At 40.1% G+C, this 23,603-nt stretch overlaps 1 protein-coding gene across 6 annotated transcripts in view; it reads left to right on the top strand.

The window, feature by feature from the left end:
- The first annotated feature begins 260 nt into the window (after window positions 1-260).
- KIF16B (kinesin family member 16B) overlaps window positions 261-23,603 on the top strand; it is a 142,274-nt gene continuing 118,931 nt past the window's right edge. For 2 of the 6 annotated variants that reach the window (XM_056357431.1, XM_056357430.1), the window contains exons 1-4: window positions 269-518; window positions 16,356-16,425; window positions 17,426-17,539; window positions 21,775-21,891. In XM_056357431.1, coding sequence (XP_056213406.1) covers window positions 472-518; window positions 16,356-16,425; window positions 17,426-17,539; window positions 21,775-21,891 — 348 coding nt within the window. In that variant the 5' untranslated portion in view covers window positions 269-471. Of the gene's footprint in view, window positions 519-16,355; window positions 16,426-17,425; window positions 17,540-21,774; window positions 21,892-23,603 lie in introns of all 6 variants that reach the window. The other 4 variants (XM_056357425.1, XM_056357426.1, XM_056357427.1 and 1 more) reach the window with 4 other exon arrangements.

Here is a 23,603-nt window from a genome sequence, read left to right on the forward strand (position 1 = left end):
CTATACACCTACCCACCCAAAAAAATTGTAAAAAAAAAAAAAGTATAGATACGGCGGGGGACGGCCCTGCGGAGAAGCCCCTGTCCGCCCACGGTAACTGTCCCTGCCCCGTACCCCTCCCCCGAAGCACCCCCCCGCCTTCGCCTTCGCCTTCCCCTTCCCCTTCCCTTTCCTCTTCCTCTTCCTCCCCCACCCCGCCGCGGCGGAGGGCGGGGTGGCGCCGCCGGGAGCAGCAACGCCTTACGACGCTGTTTGTCCGTGCGCCGCCCCCGTAGCCTCCTGCTGGGGCAGGGCGCTGCGGGGGGCGGGCGGCGGTTGCCATAGCGACATGGCCTAGGCCGGCCGGCGGCCTGCGCTCGGCCCCGGCGGGCGGGGCGCGGGTCAGCGGCGGGGGCCTGGCCGGGCGGGGCCAGGCCGGACCGGCGGCGGCTGGAGCAGGTGCGGGCCCGAGTGGGCCGGCGGGGATGAGCCATGGCGTCGGTGAAGGTGGCCGTGCGAGTGCGGCCCATGAACCGCAGGTGAGTGAGGGGCTGCGCGACCCCGGGTGCAGCCGCCGCCGGTGCGGGAAGCGCCGTGTGCCACCCGTGCGGCGGCGGTGACAGCCGTGCGGCCCTGGGGGCTGAGGGGAGCCCTGCCGGGGACTTCAGGGGTTGCTTGGCGCTGGGCTGAGCGGCTGCTGGGAGCGCTTCGCCGCCCGGCAGGCTGGGAAGGAGCTCCCCCGTTGTGCTGGAAGTGCGGGGCCTGTGCTGGGGCGCTGGGCTGCCCATGGTCTCAGGCACTGGGCTGCCCCATCCTTTTATAACGACGGAAAGGCCACGTTGGCGAAGATAGGAAACTGCCGAGAGGCAAGGGCCTGCCAGGGGTGTACGACCAGGCTTCTAAAGCGTGGGATAAAGCCCCTTCGTCTAGAAACTGAAACTCCTTCTACCTGCTTGCAAGGGATTAGTGTCTAGTTCGTTTGTAGCACCAGCTTTTGTGGAGGAGCCCTTAGAGTAGAGGTTACTAGTAGGCTACTTAAGCTCAAAGTATAGAAGAGGCAGTCTGCCTCGTTTACTGTGTTGACAGGAGTTTATTACTGCCTTCCTGAGAGGTGTCTAGAAAATACATACATTTCTTTGGTGAAATAAGTCTGTCATATGCACAACAGAGTTAATTTTGACTGATATAATTTGAGAACCGTTTGTAGAAGATGATCAGACTCTACTGGCAGTGCTTGCTCTTCTTCCCTTGTTCTGGAATGATGTTGCCAATTAAAAAGGAAAGTGTTTCAGGGGCATGGGCAGCCAGCCAGGCTCTCACCATTCCTTTCACTTGATCCGTTCAGGTATTTACAAAACAAAACTTGCCAGGTTCTGAAAGTTGGTCAGTATCTTGTCACTTTCACTGGGGGTAAACCAGACCTTATGGCAATGAAATTGATGAAGGTAGGAAGGGGGAAATACTGCTGCTTAGTTTCAAGTAGTTTAGGCCGTTTGATGGAGCAGAGTGGTTAGAGGCCAGGCTTGGTGAATCATTTTGTCAGCCCTCCTGCTTTTCTCCTGCTCCCTCCCTTAAGTTTCAGCATATGGTCCTTAGAAAATTTATATATATTATTTTATATATATATAATTATTCTATATATACACTTCCTTCAAATCTTTCTGACAGCAGGTAGCATAGATCTTTAAAGTATTGCTAAGACTTGTTGTTTGTAATGGTTTGGTAGCAAAGAAGTTTTGTTTGTGGACTAGACCCATGATCTGCGAAGAGACGAAAGAGACAGGGAAATGGAAAGCGTACGGCAGAAGAGAAAAGGGCAGTTAATTGTGATAGGCAGTGGAAATGGCAATTGATAAAAGTTTGAGTGGAAGTTTGCAAGTATTGTGAAAGAATATCACAGACAGTGACTGTAGGCCTGGCATCTGTATTGCATGTGGGAGGATAACTTGGATGGGGCTGGATCAGAGCATATCCAGAAAATTGTTCATGATCCATGAAAAAGACCAGAGCAGACAGAGGCTTGGTGTGATCAAAGCAGCAAGCCGGGAAAATAGTCTTTGACACTGTGTACTGAGTGGCAGTGGGCAGGCTGTGAATAAACTTATTCTGAAAACCAGTAGGCATCTGACTATGGGAATAAATGAAGTGTGAAGAGCCTTCCATTTCAAGTTGCCGAAACCTTGCTGTTTGCGGGATGGTGCTTGACGTTTATGAAACATTACTGGGAAGCTGGGTTCAGTGTTGTGGGATGTTGCTTCTAAGTCTTGATTTTTTCAGCATGGTTGCTGTTCAGCGTGGCACGTGGTACTGCAGCCTGGGAGCAGTGCTGGGGTCAATGGTGCTCCTTTGCTTCGGATAGTACTGGACTCTTGTGCTATATATTGTAAACCAGAGATCCAATAGCTTTTCCTGTTGCAATAGTGAAGGTATGGTGAACCCTTGGCTAGGAGTAGTAATCGTGTCTTGCTTACGTCAGTTTCCCTTGTGTCTTCTCTCAGCTGTGCTCCCTTCCCCTATATGAGTGACTGCAGGGTTTTGCAGAGGAAGGGTCTTTCTGCCTGTTCAAAGGAACTTTCCAGTTGAGTGTTCATTGTGCAGCACTTATTTTCAAAATCTTTAACCTGATACTGTATAGAGTTAAATTTAATTTTGTGTCTCTAAATTTGCTTTGGTTTGTTCAAAGCTTAATCATATAATGCAGCTTATTTCATGAGTCATTTTTAATTAGAGAAGACAGAGTTAATGAATGGTTATTGGTAAGACTACTGCATTATGGAGCAGTTGCGCTGTGTGGTATCATAGCACTGCTAATTGTGTAATAAGTCATGAACACAGATCTTGGAATGAATCATGTGATAGGAGGTTGTTGTTTAAGGATTACTTGCTGTTCCATGGCTTAGATGACAAACTTCAGTGTGGTTTGTTTTTTTTTTTTCCCTCCTCCTGCTATGATTTATTTCCAGTTGTCTTGTTTTCTCACTTGACCTGGAATTTATTTATTTCAGTGCTGTTGTTAAAGTCCTTCACCATTCTTCTTAAAGTAGTTAACATCCCAAATTGTGTTACACAGAGATTACACTAGAGGTTTTTGACTATAACACTGGATAACATAACAAAAATGATGCCCTAGGGCTTTGCAGTTACTACTTTGAAATCAGTTGTGAGTGTGAACTTAGAAAGTTCAGTTACTTGGTGAGTCGCCGTCTGTCCTTTGGTTTGCCTCATTCAGTACTGAATTGCAGGGACAACCTTTCAGTCTGTGCTTGTATTTTAATGTTTCTGCAGAGTGGCTAAAAACCTGCCAGCTGGCAGAAGACTAGGTTTTCTTTATCGAGTAGAAATCTGCAGCAAGGTGAGGTTGGGTGGTTGATGTATTTTGCTCTGGCAAGTTAATGGTTTTGGTCACTGTTATTTCTAAAGTTCATTTTCCAAAATGGTCACTAGAAACATTCATTCATTGTCTTATAATTTGGAGGACTTGACTGGAGAATCCCATATCTGGCCCCAGAAAATGCAGTTTCTCATCAAGATTCTGTCGTTCCTCAGATTGGCTGTTTACTGGGCAAAAATATGGGGTTATAGAGAAGCGTAATTGGCTTTGAGGCACTTTTCTGTTCACCTGCTGAACTGATGATTTTCGGTTACTAGTTACTAGTCACTGTCTTCTGTACAGTGTGAGATATTTGGGATCCTGTTAAGCCTCATCTAATTCTAGCTCTCTGTTTTGTATCATGCACTGCATCTGCGCAGTTCAAATAAATACATTGCTTTATGTTCAGAGTCTTTTAAGAAGAATGAGGGGGTAATCTTTTCTTCCATTTTATGTTACACTTTCTCTGCAGGAAAACAAGAATTTTCAGTTAGTGTCCAGGGAAACCACTTTTATACTTTTTTGTCAGTTAAACCATCTAAAATATGCTAAATATGAAAAAATGTTTTGATGTTTAATAAAGGAAATATCAACTTGATCCTTTCAGATACTATCACTAATTCTTGTGCACCTCAATTTCTTACACCTGATAGCTCTGTTCTGTTTAGCTTTTACTTCATGGAGTAATAGAGGAAAACAAGCTGCTTCTGATTTTTAACTTTTGTAATCTGTTTCTCGCATTTGCATAAACTAATCATTGTACTTAACTGCTTGAACAAACCAAACAATGGTCATATGCTGTCCTTACCTGTGGAAGATGCAGCTAACATCAGAATATGGGTTTGCACTGCAGTAAGTTCTTCTAAGCTGTGCTTATCCAGTGCTCTCGGTGTTTTTAAATGTTTGTTTAGATGAGCCGTGTAGACTTTCCCACAGCTTTGTTCTTATTTCCAATACAATGAAATAGAAATTCCAATATGATTTAATTTTAAATGATTAGGTTTTTAGCCCTACCTGCATGTACACACTCCTTAGATTTGTTTTCTAAACAGAAGTGACTGATGGGGAAGGCAGAAATGCATGTCAGTGGCTATAGTGCTCTATGTGGTTATACAGTCAATCACAATTGTCGCATCAAAATGAACAGCTTTTATGTTTGATAGTGGGGAGACAGAGAAAATAGGTTTTCTTGCTTAGAGAAGACTGTTCTGTGACTTAGGAATTTGCTTGGATTAAAAGCTATGCGATACCAATACTTTAATCCACAAATACATTATGCACGATTATTCATTAGGTGTAAGACTGGCCCTCTTGATTTTACATTATTACACCTTTCAGTTATGCTTGTAAGTCTAACATGCGGAGCTGTTGTCAGACTACCTTGGGAAATGTAGGACCAACATTATATTATCTCTAATAACTGCTTGCACAATCCAAGCCTCGGTATCAGTAGCAAAGTTTTCAACAGCTCAAATTACTATAGCAATGCAAAGGACAGAGATATAAAATAAGCTGTTTCATTTTACAAGGGACATGTGACTAATAGTGTCTTTGTGGCAGCAAAAAGAGATAAACAAGTAAACAGTGAAGAGCCAGCTGAAGTCTTAATTTCCATTCCAAATGTTTACAAGTGATTTAGGTAGGAGTTTACTCGGGGTATGAAAGTTATAATTAACTATCCGTGCTTTCTAGATTTGAGAAGGGAAGAGACACATGGAGAATGTATTACAGAGTTTCCATTGCAGGGAAAAGGGGAATGAATTGGTATCTCATGATGAATTGCTGTGTCTAAAACGTCAGTTACTGTGTATATTTTTCATTTTCATGAATTTGTAAAGATAGGGCATTTTGACAAAATGTGTACAGCATCAGTGTAACTCAGGTAGAGTGAGAACAGATGGAAGGATTACAAGCAAGGACACCCACAGTGAAATATCATATCAGTCTCTGAAGTGCATGGTGAAATTTTTGCTGTGCCTGTTTCTGAACACTGGTTGTTGGTTGTTGCTCGTAAGAGGCATCAAGAATGATAGCAGAAATGTAACTCTGAGCTTTGATATGGCCAAGTGTTGCAGTACTGTCACTTTCTGAACTACAGTACCGATGAGGATAAGCCATTTATCAGGAACTGAGTTTGCTGTTTCTTACATTAAGTCTTTGAACTTCTGTTTTAATAATGGTGCCTGTGATTTGATTTATAATCAAGTATAATTTCTGTACTATAAAAATAAGCTGAAATACCTGTCAAGATAAGTAAGGCTTTGGTGTGCCTGGAGTGAGTGTACTTCTCTCTTGCCTCTGCCTTTATCTGTGGATGAGTCTGAATCCAATAAAAATCTGCTTCGATGCTGAGCTGGCAAGATAAACTAGCAGTTCTGAATGTAACTTTTTCACCTTGCCATATTTCTTGTCCAAAACCTTGAATCATTTAATGACCTCCAGCAGATTCTTCTCTTTGGAAAAGTGTTCAGAGTAGATACACTTCTCTCCCTGGAAGTAAGCTGTGCGTATATGTATGTACAAGGGCCTTCATCAGCGTGCTGCTTGTGTGGTTAGCATTGGTTCAGTGCATAAATGTGTAAACTCTGAACTGAGTTCTTGGATCATATCAAGTTGATACTAAGAACTTGAAGTCTGAAATTAAGAGTGCTTTTGGTTTTGTAAGGTACATTAAAAATGGTTTTATTTTCTATTTGTTTTCTCTTACCTCTTCAAAAGGAGTTAACAGTAGGTAGAGTTGTAGTCTACAATATGGTCGTGCACACCTTCTCTGAACAGGTCCACTAGTCCAGGCAGGACCAGAGGGGTGAGCATCGTCATGACAAGAAATGTGTCATTTCTCCTTAATAATCACTACCTTTTACCTGACCTGATTGAAGATGTGCTTAGCGGGTGGGTTATGGTTGGCAATGGCTCGGCGATACCCGGTGGGTATGGCCAGGTTTTAGGGTGGCGTTAAGAACAGTGGGCTGCTTCGTTCATTTGGCCTTGCCAGCTCAACACAGGCAGGCTGCCGGACCTGAGAGAGCACAAAAATCTAGTACTTGTTCAATTGTGAGAAAGAAGTGTAGAATCTGATCGGTGTTTCCATACAGGTGAAATGAAATGATCGTTGTATGGCCCCCATGTTTAAGGTGTAGGACTCTGAGAGGAGTGGTGGGTAGGACACACAGGTATGCCTGTTCTGAAGGTGCTGTTGGCCCCTGGTTTTGATGGTGCTTGACTAGTGCTAGGGAGGCCTCTGCTTGTTAAATGTGGTGAGAACGTGTATTCTTCAAGCGCAGGTACCAACAATAAATTGTGACATAAACATTTGTAATTATGTGAAAATGCCCTCAAAGATTATCAAAGTCTTAGTGGTGATGGTAGTTTATGGCTGTTGTTATTGCTGTCTGTAGTTCTGGAATGAAGATGCAATTGAGCTAGCAGTGTTTGCTAGGAAATATAGGTGCTATGTATTATGAGGCTCCTCTAATTGGTATCTATCTGGATCATATATTTGAGAAAGGGATGTAGTAAGCTGTGTTATAGGGTTGCAAGCAGGCCATTTAAAAATTGAGGGAAGAGATCTTTCTCTTGAGAGTTGGGGAACTTGCTGTTGAAGCAAACGTAAGAAGGAGGGACAACTTGCTTGCAGCAGAGCATTGACTCAAACTTGTAAGGACTAGAGAAGGAAAAAAAAAAAAGAGAAGACCCTAGTGGGCTTACAGAAAAGTCTTGTCAGTGGCAAGAATAAGTAAGAGGTGATGGAAATCTTACAATCAATATAGTAGCATGGGAGATGGTTGGTGTTTAAGTTTTAAGGTTTTGTTGGCATAAGGGTAGTAAGTAGTAGATAAGTAATTCGGGCCTGGTTATGTAAGAATGGCATCCATGAAGGGGAAGGAAAACGCCAAAGTTATTTTACTTGGTAGTTGAAGTAGAACATTGCAAATAAAAAACAGAACAGCCCCTCTACTGAAGAGTTTGTTGCAAGAGGTCGTAAAATTCAGTATTGGGAAGGCGTGTTAAGGAGCGGGGTCTGATGACGGTATGGCCTTTGCTAAAATGAAAAGGTAAAGCCAAATAGAGAGGCCAACACCAAGGATGATAGTTGGCTGGGAATTGGGATGCTGCAGGTCAGGATATTCTAGAAAAACTTGTTGGACTCTCCTTAGGCTTTTCTACAACAGCAGGTGTCAGCAGTGCTGAAGCAAGCTGAAACTTAGGGGTACAAGCAATAAGGGAATGCTAGTGTTCTCTGATGGTTTGCTTCTCTAGAATTTCTCACCTGTTGTAAAGCACATGGTCTTTGAGGCTTGTTTTCTTCTTTGTTCTATGCCATTTTCCTCTGTGGTTAATCTATTGAAGTTTTTCTGCCTAAAGTGATGAATTCGAACTTTGGAGTGTGCTACAATCACAGTGCAGTTCTGATTTGCAAATATATTGCAAAGCCAAACACTGAAGCGGTGGTTTCCCCAGCAAGCCCCTGGGTCAATATCTCATGAAGTCCTGTTTCTGGAACCTCATTATCTGAATTATGTTGGAAGAGATCTACAAAAATGATGGGAATTATTGATTCAAAAAATATTGAGCTACACGTGTACTCTATGTGTTATGACTACCGGAATAGATTAGGAGATGCAAGTCTAGAAATATTTGCAAGGCTTAAATGTTGAAAAGAAGAATTAAATATTTAGTTATGGCTCCTTCATAATATTGTGGAAGTAATGGAACGAAGCTAATAATGGATCAGCTTAAACAGTATCTAAGGAATTACTGCTAATGAGATAGTGCAGGTTGTGGATGAGTCTCCCGAGGGGAATGAAAGCCCAGGCAGTTGGGAAGAGCTCATTTCTTTGAAGAAAGTCATTACAGGAAACTATCTTGCTTGAATGGGAAGGAGAGACTAGACCTGGGTGACTTTTAAGTAGCTCCTGTGCTTGCCATTCTACCTCTGGCCTCCTCTACAGTGGTTTTTGCACAGCTTTGTATGTGAGAGAGATAATAAAGGGGGTATGTGGTCTTTAAAACAGGGGATCTTGCTGTTTTCATGTATCAACTGAGATATATTAGGGAGGAAGATTCTGAAGTGCAGAGCTTTATCCTTGTGTTGGTGGGCAGCAAAATGGAGCAGCCTTTGCTGCAGAAGGAGCTCTGAGTTTCAGCAAAACACTGGGTTCCCATTAACTGAAGAGTTAATGGTTGAGACTGACAGTTAATCTTGCATAAACCTTCAGAGATCAGGAAGCCCACATATAGCCTCTGTTTACATGAGCTTATTTTTCTGTCCTTTTTACTGCTTTAATGCAAATGCTTCAGAAGGTTTTCAAGCATGTGGGATTTGTCACAATGACTACCTTGTTTTGTCTGTCCCCCTCCCTAGCATTGAAGAACAAAGACCTTCCAGTGCCAGCGGGGCTGGAGAACAGTGGTGGTGTGGGCATGTGTGGGGCAACGTAATTAAACTGGTCTTATTTACAGATTCTAATCCCCAAAACTTCACAATCTTAAGCATTTTGAACTTAAAACCTAGTTTCAGAATAATGTTTCCTAGCTCATTGATTTGAGTATTATCAGACACATTGCCAGGTTACCTATGCATGTTTTATCTCTAAAATGATGAACAATAAAATACTTTCAAACTCTGCTTTTTGTTGAGATCTCCCTGAGACCAGCAGAGAAGAAGGTAAGGAGTGTATTGTAGCTTTCCTGATGAAACAAAGTGAGAGAAAGGTGAGTCTGATTTCTCAGGCTTTGTTTATTTGAAATTAAGACCGGTTTTGAAATAAATGGGATTAGCACTTGTCTGTTTTAACCTAGCTGAGCTCTTGGACTTCAAGACTCTTAGAAGTCTGAGTATCTGAAAGGCAGGTATTGTTGGTAAGAACAGCTGACTGAATTGAAGAGCAAAGTCCTCTATTTTGCAGTAGCTATGAATACAAAGCCAGGGTTATTTATTGAGAGAGTTTTTCAGAGTTATCTAACAGAAAGAGGGCATACATGGCACTTGGCATCTTAATTGCTGATGGGCTGAAGTTCTTACTGTTGAAGGCTCAGACACTTCAAATATTGGCTTTATGAAGACTCTTCTCCAAAGAGTTTGCATTGTAAATAAAAAGTTAATAGTGAGATAGAGAAATCTGGAATACACCCATCATTTTTCTGTATGCTTATACATTTGAAAGATCTTTGTACTTAGATAACTGAAGTCGTTTGTTGTTCAGTCCAGATTGTTTGGATGTGTCTCAGTAGAGGAAAAGAATGATAGAACAACAGCCTTATGGATTACTTGAGGGGCTAATAGATCTGTGAGGTTAGGCACAATTCTCCCCCACCCCCCCACCCCCCCCCCCATTTCTAATTTGAGGACTTCTTGCCCCAAAAGAAAAGGACACTGCAGGGAAGCAATGTTTGAATCATGCTTTGTTATACACAAGAGGTTAAGCCAATACTTTATGTCTTGGGATGGCAGGAGTAAAAGAACAGATCACAAGAAACAAGGTATTAAAAGCAAAATATCACATGGATTAAAATCCAGGTGTCTAGAGAAATTTCATACTATCATAATAGTTACAACAAAATTCCAAGATGTCATTCAAATCAACTTGATTATGTCTGAGGTTGTATCTTACATTACTTCTGCCAAAGGTGGGCATTTGCTACTTTTTCTTAAAGGCTGGCATCAAAAATGTGTGTGAGGGGGTTCACATGTGGATATCTTAAAACTTAGCTATGCAGGACTAGTTCCTGCTGGTAAGACCGTTACTAAGCCTGGTTTAATGCTCCATGTATTCAGGCAAAGTAGCTGCTGAGGTAGTTGCTAATTGAAGATTAAATATTTTTCAGGTTACTATGCAGTTGTTGACTGTGGAATGTGTGGATACAGTAACTTTTTAAAGTTACCTATTGCTAATGAATTAAAAATTTGCTTATGTGGCTACCCACAAGACCTAATCTGAGTTGCTGGGAGGTGAATTCTACCTGTAATATTATTGAAAATACAAATTTAAAAAGCAGATCAAGTACATGATTTAATGTAATGACTAGTCTGTATGTGTTACCACAAGAGTGCGTAGCTTCCCCCCAAAAGAAATGATTTGACAGAAGACAGCACAAGGACACCTGCATGTTCATGTTCCAGGAGAGCCTTACTGCTGTGGATTAAACTACTGCCTTTCAGTATTGTTGATAAAATTTATTCTTATGGCTGAAGGCGTTTAATCTAGGTTGTCCTTCATACAAGAGCTGATATGTGTGTACTAGTATATGAACTTAGGGAGTATTTCTGTTTCATGAGATATATAAGATTTCCCCTGTTTCTGCAGTCTCTGCCAGTGGGTTTATTATTCTGGTTTCAGCTGCACTGTGAAAAAAGTTCTGGGAGTAGCAGAACCATCTCATTTAACTATTTGCAAAGTTTGCTAGTGCTTTTTATAAAACTGGTATCACAGAAGGGAATGTGGATATCATTATGTCTCCACTAGCAAGTTACTAAGATTATGTTGATCACAGAAAACCTTATGCCCACATAAAATGTGCTTTATGACAAAACTCTTTTAAAGTACCAAGTATGTGCACAGTTTTTCTCTTACTGAGACACAATTGCAATCATATTTCTTTTAACTTCAGTCCCCATGAATCTTTTCTGCTGTTTTCTTGTCTGGCTTCTTAAGGTGAAACTTGAGAGACGGCGCAGCCCGTCTGTCAGCCAGGTTGGTCTCATCTAGCAGCTTTTGAACGTGCTGGCCGAGGTCAGCTGGATTTGACAGCTTGGTAGAGGTCTTGAAGATAATGAAGATGTGTTGTTCAGAGGAAATGGGTTGCCGTAAAAGTCTGCAAAGTCTGCAGAGCTCTCCCGAATGAGGGGGAGGCTGCAGCCCTGATCAGCTACCAGAGCATCCGCCTAGGAACCTCCCTTCAAACTAAATCGGAAGGACATCTGATTGCAGTTGCTCTCCTTGATGTACAATTTGTAGTTGTTAACTTTTAGACTGTATTAGTAAAAACATAGCTTCAGTCATTTAATATGTGCTTGTAGCCATATCAGTTAACAGCATGGGGTCACTACTTTGAGCTCGGGATATGCCAGGCTATTGCCCTGCTATGGAGACAACTGTGATTTTTATACAGTGCAATCATGTAGTACTGGTGACTTTAAGCTGTAGTGGATTCCCAGGATCTTATGATTAAGCCAGATTACTTGACTTGTTCTGATTTAAGGTCTTAGCCAACATATTGAAACTACTTGTTATTGATGTTTATAGAAAAAAATATTTTAATCTAAAGGGTAATGAAAATTATTTTATTTTTGTATACAGACCACCAGATACATGTTTTTAATACTGCATCTAGGTGTGGAATCACATTTAAAACTAACATGCTATCTATAAAACAATTCAATAGGTATTGAAGAAGTTAAAACAACAAAACCAAACAAAACCATCTGGATAGGAAAGAGAAAGATTGCACCAGCTTCAGTTTTCCTGTAGTTACACAAAGTAACAAAGAATTTACTGTGTAAGAGGGGTTTTGTTTGACTTTTTAAAGCATATGGTTGAATAGACTATTCCTCTTTTAAGAGTTACTCAGACAAAGGAAAGTGCTCTTGGTCTGTGTAATTCAACGGGAGGTCAGGGCAAACACACAGTATGTTACAAGCTGCAAGAAAATGCCAAGGTCTTTCTGTGACACTGTGCTTGTTTTTCAGTTAAATCTACCTTGAATTGTCCTGGTCATTAAGCAACCCTCATGCTTTCACTTTGTGACCCCAGAAATACACCTGTGTAGTGAACAAGCAGAGTGATAAAACAGGAAATCCGTGACATTGTGCCTAAAATGGAAACATAAGGAGTAGCAGGCACTTTGCTGAAAAGAAAAGCCATTGAGCATGGTTGAGTTGCTTTTACAGGTGCTCAGATTATGTTTTTGAGTAGTTGAAAACAAAATCACACATCTGCTCTTCAGTATAAGCCTTTCACAATAGATGTTCCATTAGATGTCTACTGTTAAGTGAATTTCCAAGAGTATATTTTACAGACCTTTTTCTATTTTGACACAGAGGTGCTCAGCAAGCCGTTCAGGTAGTGGCTGTGTCCTTGTCTGTGCATCCTTGGAGGTGGGCTGAAGTGGTCTTTCGAAACACCATTTGGGAAAACGGATTGCATTTTCTATCCTGTCTTTTTTGGTTTTCCCCTCCCACCCCCCAGATGAAACACATCTCATTCTTTCTGTTCTTTTCCTGGCGTGGTGTCTGACAGGTATTACAGTAATCACAACTGATTCCCATAGTACCAATTTAATGGAAAATATAATATCAAGATTTTCTAATGGGATAAACTATAATGAATGCTCTAGTGTCTAAATAATACAGAAAGGATTTATAAAAAGCCACTGTTTAACTAACGGAACCTTCCATTGAAGGACCTTAAAGGAAGGAACTTAAAGATTAACTTGGAAGAAGGCCAAATACATTTTGCATGTCTGTGAAAAGGGTTTTTCTAAAGCTTCCCTTAATTTATATGTGAGGTAATAGTGGTTTTCTGTGCTCTTGTCCCTTCTCTCTGTGGAAGGATCTTCAGAAAGTCTTGTGGAGGACTGGGTGAGTGATAAAATGAACAGGGGTCAGTGAAAGTTATTTTGAAACCTGTAGATACTGCTAACATATGGCTGCCTCTAGTATGATTTCAACTAGATGCCTGTGGAGGTGCAAAAACCGCTCTGGTCTTTGCCCTGAAAGTAAGCAGGGGATATAAGGGAAGGAGAGGAAGAAACTTGCCATAGAGATACCTTCATTGGAGCTTTTTCCATGAAGCTGCTGGGTTTTGATACAGCTGCTGAACTACCTTCAGTCTGGGGAAGTTCTCATAAGCCACATGCCCCTTGGGCAAGGTTTTAGTAATTTCTCTTCAGCACAGGTAAGCCATTTACCAAGTTATCCCATTAGCAGACAAGTATACTAGTTCTTTTAAGCATACCTTGGTACTAATACTGATACTGTTTATACTAAAGTGCCAGTATTATTTGAACTCGTTTTTCTGACACCCCTCCCTCCACCCCCCCCCTGCCCCTTTTTTAAAAATTATTCTTTCTACTCTCTTCCTCGCAATTAATTGCTAGATGACTAGCTGAATGTAACAATAGTAGAGGGTTAATAACAGCACAGGGCTGATGTATGTCCTTATGTCTGTGCCAAGAAACTTGCTTGTCTGATCACTTTGTAGTTTGGTTATGGGTCAGGCGATCACGAGTTACAAGTTTCCTTCCCTTGTGATCCTGGAACTCCATCCACGTGGTGTATGAAACAGCAGCGAGAGCAGCCCGGAGGCTGGCCCTGAACACTGCTGTGTGAGCAGATTGGGCGGGGGTGGCGGGGGGAGCAAGCTTTCTTAAATCATCAGAGCGTTAATTGTGAATTAGTTTTGGCAGCCAGCCCTTTTACATTGCTTTGTGATGAGGGGGCTGGAATTAACGGGGCAGTTTGGTTAGTGGCTGGGGCTTGTCTCTGCGCTGAGGGAGGGCTAGTGCTTCCTATGGATGCTGGTTGCAGTAGGGTTCTCCTAGCTCTGAAAGTTCTCAGAAGGGTACCTAACGCTGCAGTACAGCTGTTTACAGCCTGAACCTTTAATTAAAGTGGAACTTGCAATCAAAACTTTTTTGAAAGTGACTCAGCCCCTGCTGAACTGCATTAAATGAGTCCCTGGAAATAACTGGCATCACACAAGCAATTGTTTTTGACGGGTTCCTCTCAAACTCTTCATGTGTACAATAAATTATACTTGGCTGTCTTGAAATGAAGCTTTAGCATTTGATTCCCGTGAATTCTTTCCACTTCATTCAGGTTGACTTATTGATTCTGATCATAGTATTACTCTTTCAAGTTGTTCTCTCCCTATGCCTTCCCATACAAAAAAGCAAAATTCTGAATTCTGTTCATGATTTTTTTTTTTTATTGGCTATTGCTCTACAGGGCCTTTTTTTCCCTTCTTTTTTTCTTTCTTTCTTTTTTTTTTTTTTTTTTTTTTACTTTGAAATTTTCATTCTTTAATAAAATTTAGTAGTCTTATCAGTGTTATCACAAAAATTAATGTCTATAGGCTTCTCAGAATTTTGTGTAAGGCTTTAAACATTTTGCATCAGGTTTCCGTAATATGGAGAGCTGGCTAGGTTTGGGAAGGAAAGTACCAGTTTTCCTTCATACATCTCAAGCATGAAGAAATTGAGACAAAAAAAGGAGTAAATCTGGCCCGAATGTCTTCCTACCTGGAGTCCTTCCAAACTTCCTAGAGCAAGCAGGTCACAAATCTTATTTGAAACAGATTTACGTAGTAAGATAGACCATTTAATTGGGCCACATGACTTATTACACCTTCGCTGAGCAAATAGCTTCAGACAGGTAGAGACTGTTGAGGAAGCAGGATGGGTGGCAGCCATCCGCGAGCTGCGTTATTGTGATGCCAAAATCTATTTCCTACTAAAAAATACCATTGGACACTTCTCTGTTTCCCTGTTTGTTACCTGTAGCTGTATTTTAGTCTCTTAAGTGTAGACCTAGTAAAAGCTGCTGAGGATGACATGGAAATGAGTGAAGGTGCATCTCTTACGGCATGTTTTTCTGTGGTAGATCTAAACTCAGTTGTATAATTAATGCTGTAATTATTGCAATTATATATTTTTATTAGCTTAGAAAAGAACTTAAAAGTGCTTACTGAAGTATCAGTACATTATTTGCTAAATCTTTATTCATTAATATAGATTTTTAAATGCGTTTTGCTTTTCTTTAGAATTTCTTCTGGAAAACTGAATGTGAATGGAGGGTGGGTGCACAGTCAGCTAAGGAACATAGAACTGGTGATCCAGTGCACCAAGAGGAAGAAAGTGTCACTGAAATCCTGAACTTGGGTCTCCTGCTACTAGGAGGAAGTTTCTGTTTCTCTCTCTCTCTCTTTTTTTTTTTTTTTTTGGTTGGTGCAGTGGATTTTTTTTTTTTTTTGGTTGGTGCAGTGGATATCCAGTAATTGCTGAGATACCATACAATATGGTCAAGCAGCACTTCAAAGCCCTCTGCTTTGTCAGGTGACTCAGATGGTTTTGGAACAGGGGTGTGTGTTAGATTTGGGAAGAGAGGTTTTGTATGGTGTATATAGCAGTCTTCCTCTTCTGGCTCTTTCATGTGGATGTTTTTAATAACACAGGAGATGTTGTCATTCAAAAGCAGCCTGTATTACTCTTATGGCCAACTATAATGAAATCCCATCTCTAGCAAGCAGGTTGATACATGCTGGTTTTAGACACTAAGGTAATGATTTTTTATGATAGTTTTGAAAACAGAAACATATGATGTGAAATAGATGGCAGGTACATGAAAACACTGCTGCAAAACTAGACTCTTGCGCACACCCCCCCCCGGCCCCAGAATTGATGTGCTTTGGAAAGCAACAAACCCATGTAACGCTCCCTTGGTAGCAGAGCCGCTCCTGCACAGCTGTGATGCATCACAACTGAAAAAATAAATTGGGTACCTCATTTCTAAGAGAGTTTTAAAATACTGGGGTTTTGTGGTTTAAATATTTAGTCCCTGTTTCCTAGGCTTATGGGTAAATGGGAACTGCTGCTAGTAGGGTGGTGGTAGGAGGCAGGGTCTTATCTCGTAGTGTTCTGTTTCGCAGTTCCTTAGAGCCATATAATTGACTTCGCTGGGCTTTGGATCAGACTACTCCAAATTAAGAACAAACCACTTAATTGACTTGCAGAGTCAAACTTCTGAAGCAGGTTTGCCCAAGCTGCTGCTCTGTTTCTAGATGATGGGATTTGGAGGCAAGCCCAAGTACTTCAAATATATCCCATAGCAATAAATAAACATTGGTCACAACAATTAAAAAATGACTTATAAATGAATTCACTGGATAATTGACTGTTGCAAGCAACCTGTTGAGTGGAAATATGACTGTAGATAATTGTGATATGTTTTATTTAACATATTTGTCTTTTTCCTTTCTTTTTTCCTTCCCGCCCCCCCCCCCCCCAGGGAGAAAGACCTTAATGCAAAGTTTATTATTTCAATGGAAAAAAATAAAACTACAATCACAAACTTAAAGGTGAGTAAACATGATTTAAAAAAGGAATTCCTAACTGAACTAACTGAATAGTTGCCAAAACATGTCTGGACAAACAGTGGTGCTCACTGCACTGTGGAGAACAGCTTTAATTTTTAAAATACAAGGTTGAGATTTTTTTGGCAAATAGATTTAACTGTTTATTTGCTGCGCTGTGGTGTTCTGAAAACCACTCTACGGGCTGTATCTCATAGGTCATTACTTAGCTCAAAAATGAAAGCCAGCAATGGAAGAGAGGTACCTGTCTGGTAGCTATTAAAACTTTGCTTCATCTGTAGAAGAAGTCTTCTGGAATTCCCATGAAAGTGAACTAAACACAAAGTACCCACCACTTGCTGTAATATTTTGATGGTATATTTTAGCATTTCTTTCAGCAAGAGAAATCACGCACAGCAAATATGCTTTTGGAAGACAGTTTCCGATGACAAATACATGAAAAGGAATTTCACTGTGTAGTTTGTTTAGACTGATTCAGATAGCAGTGAATATTGCTGAAGTATAGTGAGCTGTCATGCCTTGAGCATGATGATAGCCTTAAGCAGCAAGTATGTAACAGCACTGTAATTATGACTCCACACTGAAATGCTGTTAACAATGCAAAGGTCTCTTTGGCTCCTATTAATTATGTGTGTAGGATAATCCTTTATTATAATCTGAATTTCATATACAGGACTGACATAACTGGACATAAGTATTGTGATAAAAATGTACCGTGGTAGGAGTAGTAAGCTAAACCCCAAATAATTCCTGCTGTGCTATCTTGTAACATGACTGTCCTTCTTGCTGAAGGGAGTATCTGTTGCTGATTTCTTCACTGATGTTGGAGTACTAGGCTAACCTGTCAGTATAAATTTCTAAATGTGTATAGCCTTATGTTGAATTTGCATTCTGATTATTTATTTTAAAACGTTTTTAATTGCTTCATCAGGATGTATCATACCAGCCCTTTTTTTTTTTTTTGGTATTTTTATTTTTTAAATAGGTACCAGAGGGTGGTACTGGAGACACTGGACGAGAAAGAACTAAGACATTTACCTATGATTTTTCTTATTTCTCAGCAGACAGCAAAAGTCCCAGCTTTGTCTGTCAAGAAATGGTAGGATTTCTGAATGTTTATTTTTTTTCTCCTTCCTCTTTCCTTTGGCTTGAAAGCATTCTTTGAAACTTCTTTCCACTGCTAGTGCTTCTTGTGTAATTTAGAAATTCCCTAGGCACCTGAGAATTTGATTTTTTTTTTTAAACTTAACCTAATATTGTTAAATTTCTTCTTTCTAGTTCTCTGATCTGTCTTGTAAGGTCAAGTTAGAAAACTTCCTTGAGAGCTAAATTTGTTTCTGAAAAGCATTTTTGAAAAAAAAACACTTTTAAAAAACAAGCATGTATCTTTAACTCACTTAGACAGAAACATTCCTCTTATCTGGTTGAAGTGTTTTTTGGGTTTTTTTTTGTCCAAAAGTCTTGGTACACCTTAAAGAAGACTCCTATTTCTCCTCCCTTGATTATTCAGCCTAGGAAAGGACAAAATTGCCTTTCTTCCTGCACACTCAGAACAGAAAATCAAACTCAGAGCTATAGGTATTACTTAAATGAACAGATAGATCCTCCCTTGACCTCATATTTCATGTGAACGTTGAACCTTTTGCTGTTTTACATTCCCAATAAATTTATTAAGTAAAAATAAAGTGTTTTGTGATTACTGTCTTCTCTTTGGATTTTGTGGAACTTGGGGTGCTGTACGCTTCAAGTGAGAGTATTTATTCCCCCCTTAGGATAATGCAAGGGTTTGCTGAATATGATGTAAGCTACTTGGATACATACCTTTTTGGTATGTACCTCATCTATTCTGTAACCTCCAAAATCAAGGATAGTGGTATGGCTAATCCTAAAAGCCTCAAAATTAAAACTAATACTAAGAAACAAGAAGTTCAAGCCTATATAAAAAATATTTATGAGAAGGACAAGCTTTGCTATTATATTTAATGACTGTAATTGAAAGGAAATTTATACCTGAATTTTCTATTTAACCATCAAAGCGGTAGGTCCTCTTTTTTTTTTTTTTCCTGAAAGCTTCCTTTTTTATTTCACTGAGTTATTAGTTAGTTATTATTAATCCAAACATTTGTTCATCTATATTCTTGAACTTCCAGCATTGTTATTACTTGATGATACTCATTTAAGTAATACATTTTTTGCTATATTCTGTGAAATATCAAGAAGTATACATCTATTTATACATCTGTTTGGGCATTGATGTGGAAATATCCTAATTACTTAAGCACTGTGGCAAATTTAAGTAGTGTATTTGAGTGCAATAATTGGAACCCTAGTTTCTGTAAGCAGGTGTTGCAGGACATATGGCTTTACTAGAACTTTAGCAAATGCTTTAAGCTGAACATTTAGAGAATTATTTATTTTAATTAAAGCAGCTTTGATCATGTATTTTTTCTGATCTCATTTTAACTGAAACTTGAGATTTTGGTGGTGGTTCTACAGACACAACAAATGTTTGCCTTAAGTTTGCTCATACAAATTGATTAGGGACTCAGTTTACTATTGGTTTCATGAAAATGCATATATTTCTCAGTGATAACTGATACCCATATTCTCAGTTCTTCCTGATATAGATGAGTACATCTCCATAAAACAGCATTATTGATGTTTCAATGCATATTTGGAAAAGTCTGCAAAAAGTACCATAAAAGTAGTTATAGAAATTCTTCTTAAGCACCAATTGTAGCTTAGCTTTATGGATATTTAATTCTTGGATGATTTAGGTAGCTGTTTCTTTACCTGACTTTAGATACTTCTAGAAAGCTATGTTAGATGAGACTTGTTAGAAGAATGCCAAGAAAAGAGTCCATTGTTAGGCTGTTGCTGTTACAATGCAGTTTTTTTCCAGAATCTGAATATGGTATGAAATAATGAAGTTAATTCTTGTTAAAACAGCCATTTGTAAAACTTGAATTAATATAAATGTATATCCAAGTTGTATCCTGTGTTGGTGTCCAATTTCTGCTTATAAGTGATAAACTAAGTTCCATATTTTAAGTTTTTTAATTTGTGCCATTTTGCCTGTTTCAGAGCAAAGTTGAGGCAAGATCAGTATAACTTACCTGTGTCAGAAGCTTAGAGGAAAAAAAAAAAGAATTAAGATACCCATATAGGGATCACTGCAGCAGCCTTGAGCAATGATTTTTTTAAAGCTGTGAGCTTTATGTTTTGTAGTAATAGGATGCTAACAATAAATCCTAAGCATGGCTTAGATGTCCATGTACAACACCCTGCTATTACAGTGTGCCCCACAACCCCAGACTGCCTCTTTCATCCTTCCTGGCAAGAATGCTAACTTCATTTGCTCAGTCACGCTATTACTGTCCCTGTGTCAAGTGTTATTTTAATTACAATGTGAGCAGCACATGGAAAACAACAGGAATTTTCAAACCGTGGGAGTGCAATTTCTGAACAAATGCTGCACAAGCTATTGTTTTGCTTGTTACTAGTTTCATATTTAATTGGAAGACTTTGTAGTTAAGCTTTTATCAAGTTGCTGAAGAATTTCCACTTTACTGCACCAGTGGCGTAGAGGGGCATCTTTCATTCACATTCGCCTTGTCATGGAATAAAATTGATCTTGATTGTTGGTATTGCAGTTGCTTAGTGTGCTTTGTTCATGATTGTTATATTTTTCCATTTGAAAGGCAGAAAAATATTAAATGGAAGTCTGTCTAATATTTCATGCCGCATCAATATGCCTTGTAGATGCAAAATGTGCTTTAGAATTCAAAAATAGAGTGGGAGTGGCAATTTACCATCAGGCTATTTGGTTTGTATTTCCAGAAGAGAAATAAATAAACTTTTGTTGTTTACTGCCCTTTTGTGACAAACGAGTATCCCAGACACTTGTTTCTGACAAAGTCCCATCCTAACAATGACTTTTCTTCTAACCTGTGTGTTAAGCCTCTGTTCAGACAACACTGACTGTAACTGTCCTATGTACTACCTCAAATCACTGTGCAGGGTATGCACACATTTTTAAAAGGGAAAATGTAGTCAAAACAGTGCATAAGGAATTGGTGCAGGTGGTGAGGTAAAAACTTGAACATAGACAAAGGGAAAAGTGGCAGGGGGACTACAGGAGCAGTTACTCAGGGGAGAAAATTCAACTAAGGTGCTACTTTTCAAATGACAAACAAAAGGGGAATTGTGCTTTGGCTCGTCTTTATACTCCTTTGTTCAAGGAAAGGTCAAGTTTGAGTATTCCAAAGGCATGCTTGCAACTGAGCCTTAATGATTAAAGAAATTAACCAGCAGTCCTTCAAGGGAGGAGTAGCATGATTATACTGTGCGTGTGCCATTTGCTGTTAATAATTACTTGTACACAGTGTTTAATTTAAACCACGTATACTGTGGTCTAGTAGCCAAATCATCTGAAGCATTGATGAGACTTTTGAAATTCGTGTTTGTATTGGGAGACTCAGATCAATATTTTCATTGAGAGAAGTGCTGTGCCAAGTGTTACTCCTTGCCCAGCGGGATATGGATGGAAATGAGGGGTATGGCAATGAAAGGTCAGGAATCTGGGAGGGGTACTGGAGCCAATATTGCAGAGGATGGTGGTGAAGAGGTCTGGTGAGAGATGAAGTTATTAGGTGAGAACACACTCTCATAGTGGGATGTGGAGGAAGGATCTTTACCAGTTTGTAAATGTTGAAGGAAAAAGAGAACGGGCTAGCTAATGAAAGAAGGTTACTTAGCATATAGAAAACATGTTTCCATGTTTGTCAGCCTAAAAAGTATTGGTACATAAAAGCCAGTTAGGGAGGAAATATGGAGAAAATAATGGGCCGTTTTCTTACACTTGGTTAAAGGAAAAAACCAAAATCAAACAAAAAAACCCTCTAAAAACAGAAACCAAGAAACTACCAGGATCACTGAAACATTATTTGCAGGACATGGAGAACTGGCAAAGATACACAAAGTGAGTAGATATTAAAAATAAGGAGAAGTATATTAAGTGTCTGGGATTACCTTCTTTCTACAGCTCTAATTTCTTTCGGCAGCATTTTTTGTTCTTCCTCATGCCAAGCAGATCTCTGCCAGAAAATGAAGTATAAAATATACTGTTGCAAGTTGCAGTGCTGTAAACTAAATATGGTTGTAAAATTCAGTATCTTATTTGAAGTACTAATTTCCTGTCCTATAGTAAATATCATCGATGATGCCAATAGCTTATATTGTGGTAGGTTATTGTTTAATATTTGCCATGCTGGACTGATAAAAAACTTTTTTCTACAAGCTTTTGTTGTCTTAAAAAACTTTCTTTGCTTTTAGGTTTTCAAAAATCTTGGTACAGATGTGCTTAAATCTGCTTTTGAAGGTTATAATGCTTGTGTTTTTGCATATGGACAGACTGGATCTGGGAAGTCCTACACCATGATGGGAAATGCGGTATGTTGTATTTTCATAGAATCATAGAATACCAGGTTGGAAGGACCTCAAGGATCATCTGGTCCAACCTTTCTTGGCAGAAGTACGGTCTAGACAAGGTGGCCCAGCACCCTGTCCAGCTGAATCTTAAGTGTCCAGTGTTGGGGAATCCAGCACTTCCCTGGGGAGTTTATTCCAATGGCGGACTGTGAAAAATTGTCCTCTTGTGTCCAAACCCAATCTCTCCAGGAGTAATTTGTACACATTACCCCTTTTCTGTGTGAATCCTTGTAAGAAGGGAGTCTATCTTTTTTGTAGCCACCCTTTGAATATTGGAACGTGTTGATTAAGGTCTCTGCTAAGCCTTCTTTTCTCAAGGCTGAACAAACCCAGTTCTCTCAGCTTTCCTCTTATGGCAGTCTTCCCAGTCCTTTGGTTGTCTTTGTGGTCCTTCTCTGAACCCTTTCCAGCCTGTCCACATCTTTTTTGTATAGTGGAGACCAAAACTGAACACAATTCTGGGCATGGCCTGCCAAGCGCTGAGAAGAGTGGCAGAATGACTTTATCTCTGCTGGTCATGCAACGCAGCATCCTGTTGGCTTGCTTTGCTGCAGCAGCACACTGTTCACTCGTATTGAGCTGGCTGTTCACCAGGACCCCTGTGTCCCTTTCCACAGAGCTGCTCCTCCCCAGCCAGGTAGACCCCAGCCAGTGCTCCACGCCTGGATTGTGTTTTCTCAGACCTTACATTTATCTCTGTTGAACTTTGTAAGGTGTTTGTTAGCCCACTTTTCTGCCTATTCAGGTTTTCCTGTAGGATGGCTGTCCCTTTTGAAGTGTCCACTTCCCGACTCAGTATGGTGTCATCAGCAGACTTGCTGAGGGTACATTTCATCCCATCATCCAGATCACTTATGAAGATACTAAACAGTGTTGGGCCAGGGGACCCCACATGTGACAGGCTGCCAGTTTGAAAGGGGGCTGTTTACCACCCCCCTCGCGCTGAGGCCCATCACCAAGTTACCCCCCACCACACAGACCACTTGTCTAGACTGTAGTGCATCAGCTTCTTCAGGAGGTGGCTGTTGGAAACTGTATCGAAAGCCTTGGAGAAATCCAGGTAGAAAATGTCCACTGCTCGCCCTGCGTCAGCTGAGCAGGTGGTTTTTTTTTTATTATTTTTTTATTTATTCTGTAGCAATGCATTGAAATTAGGCTATTGCAAGAACAAGGTTTTGTGAAATTATTACTGATACTGTCTATCTGCTACTCACCCTCCATGTAATCAGAGGTTTCAGAAGCTGTTTGTTTTATAGGTAGATACATACAGTTGGAAGACGTGTCTTTCAGTAATGCTCTGTCATGTTGGACAAAAAGCAATAATTTTTGTTCAGTAACAAACCCCAAAATTGCAAATGTTTCTGCTTATTTTCTATGCCAACTCAAGACAAGAAAAAAAGAAGATAGGGGTTTTGAGAACATGGATGATGAGCCCTTTCTTAAGAGATCTGTTTTTTAGACCTCTTTTTAAAGGGTCAGAAGATTAAACTAGCTCCTTGTCCCCTGTTTAGAGAAGGCCATCAAGTGAGGAGTAGAAACTGGGGATGAGAGTAGCTAAATGTAAGTTTCAGCAAACCATTATAAGATGATTGAGTAACTTTAATTTTAAGGATTACGTCCTGTTGAGCACTGCAGTGAAGACTCTGGAAGAGGAAGGTGTGATAGGGGGAATA

This window comes from Falco biarmicus, chromosome 12 (genome assembly GCF_023638135.1).
Source record: "Falco biarmicus isolate bFalBia1 chromosome 12, bFalBia1.pri, whole genome shotgun sequence".
Lineage (NCBI taxonomy): Eukaryota > Metazoa > Chordata > Aves > Falconiformes > Falconidae > Falco > Falco biarmicus.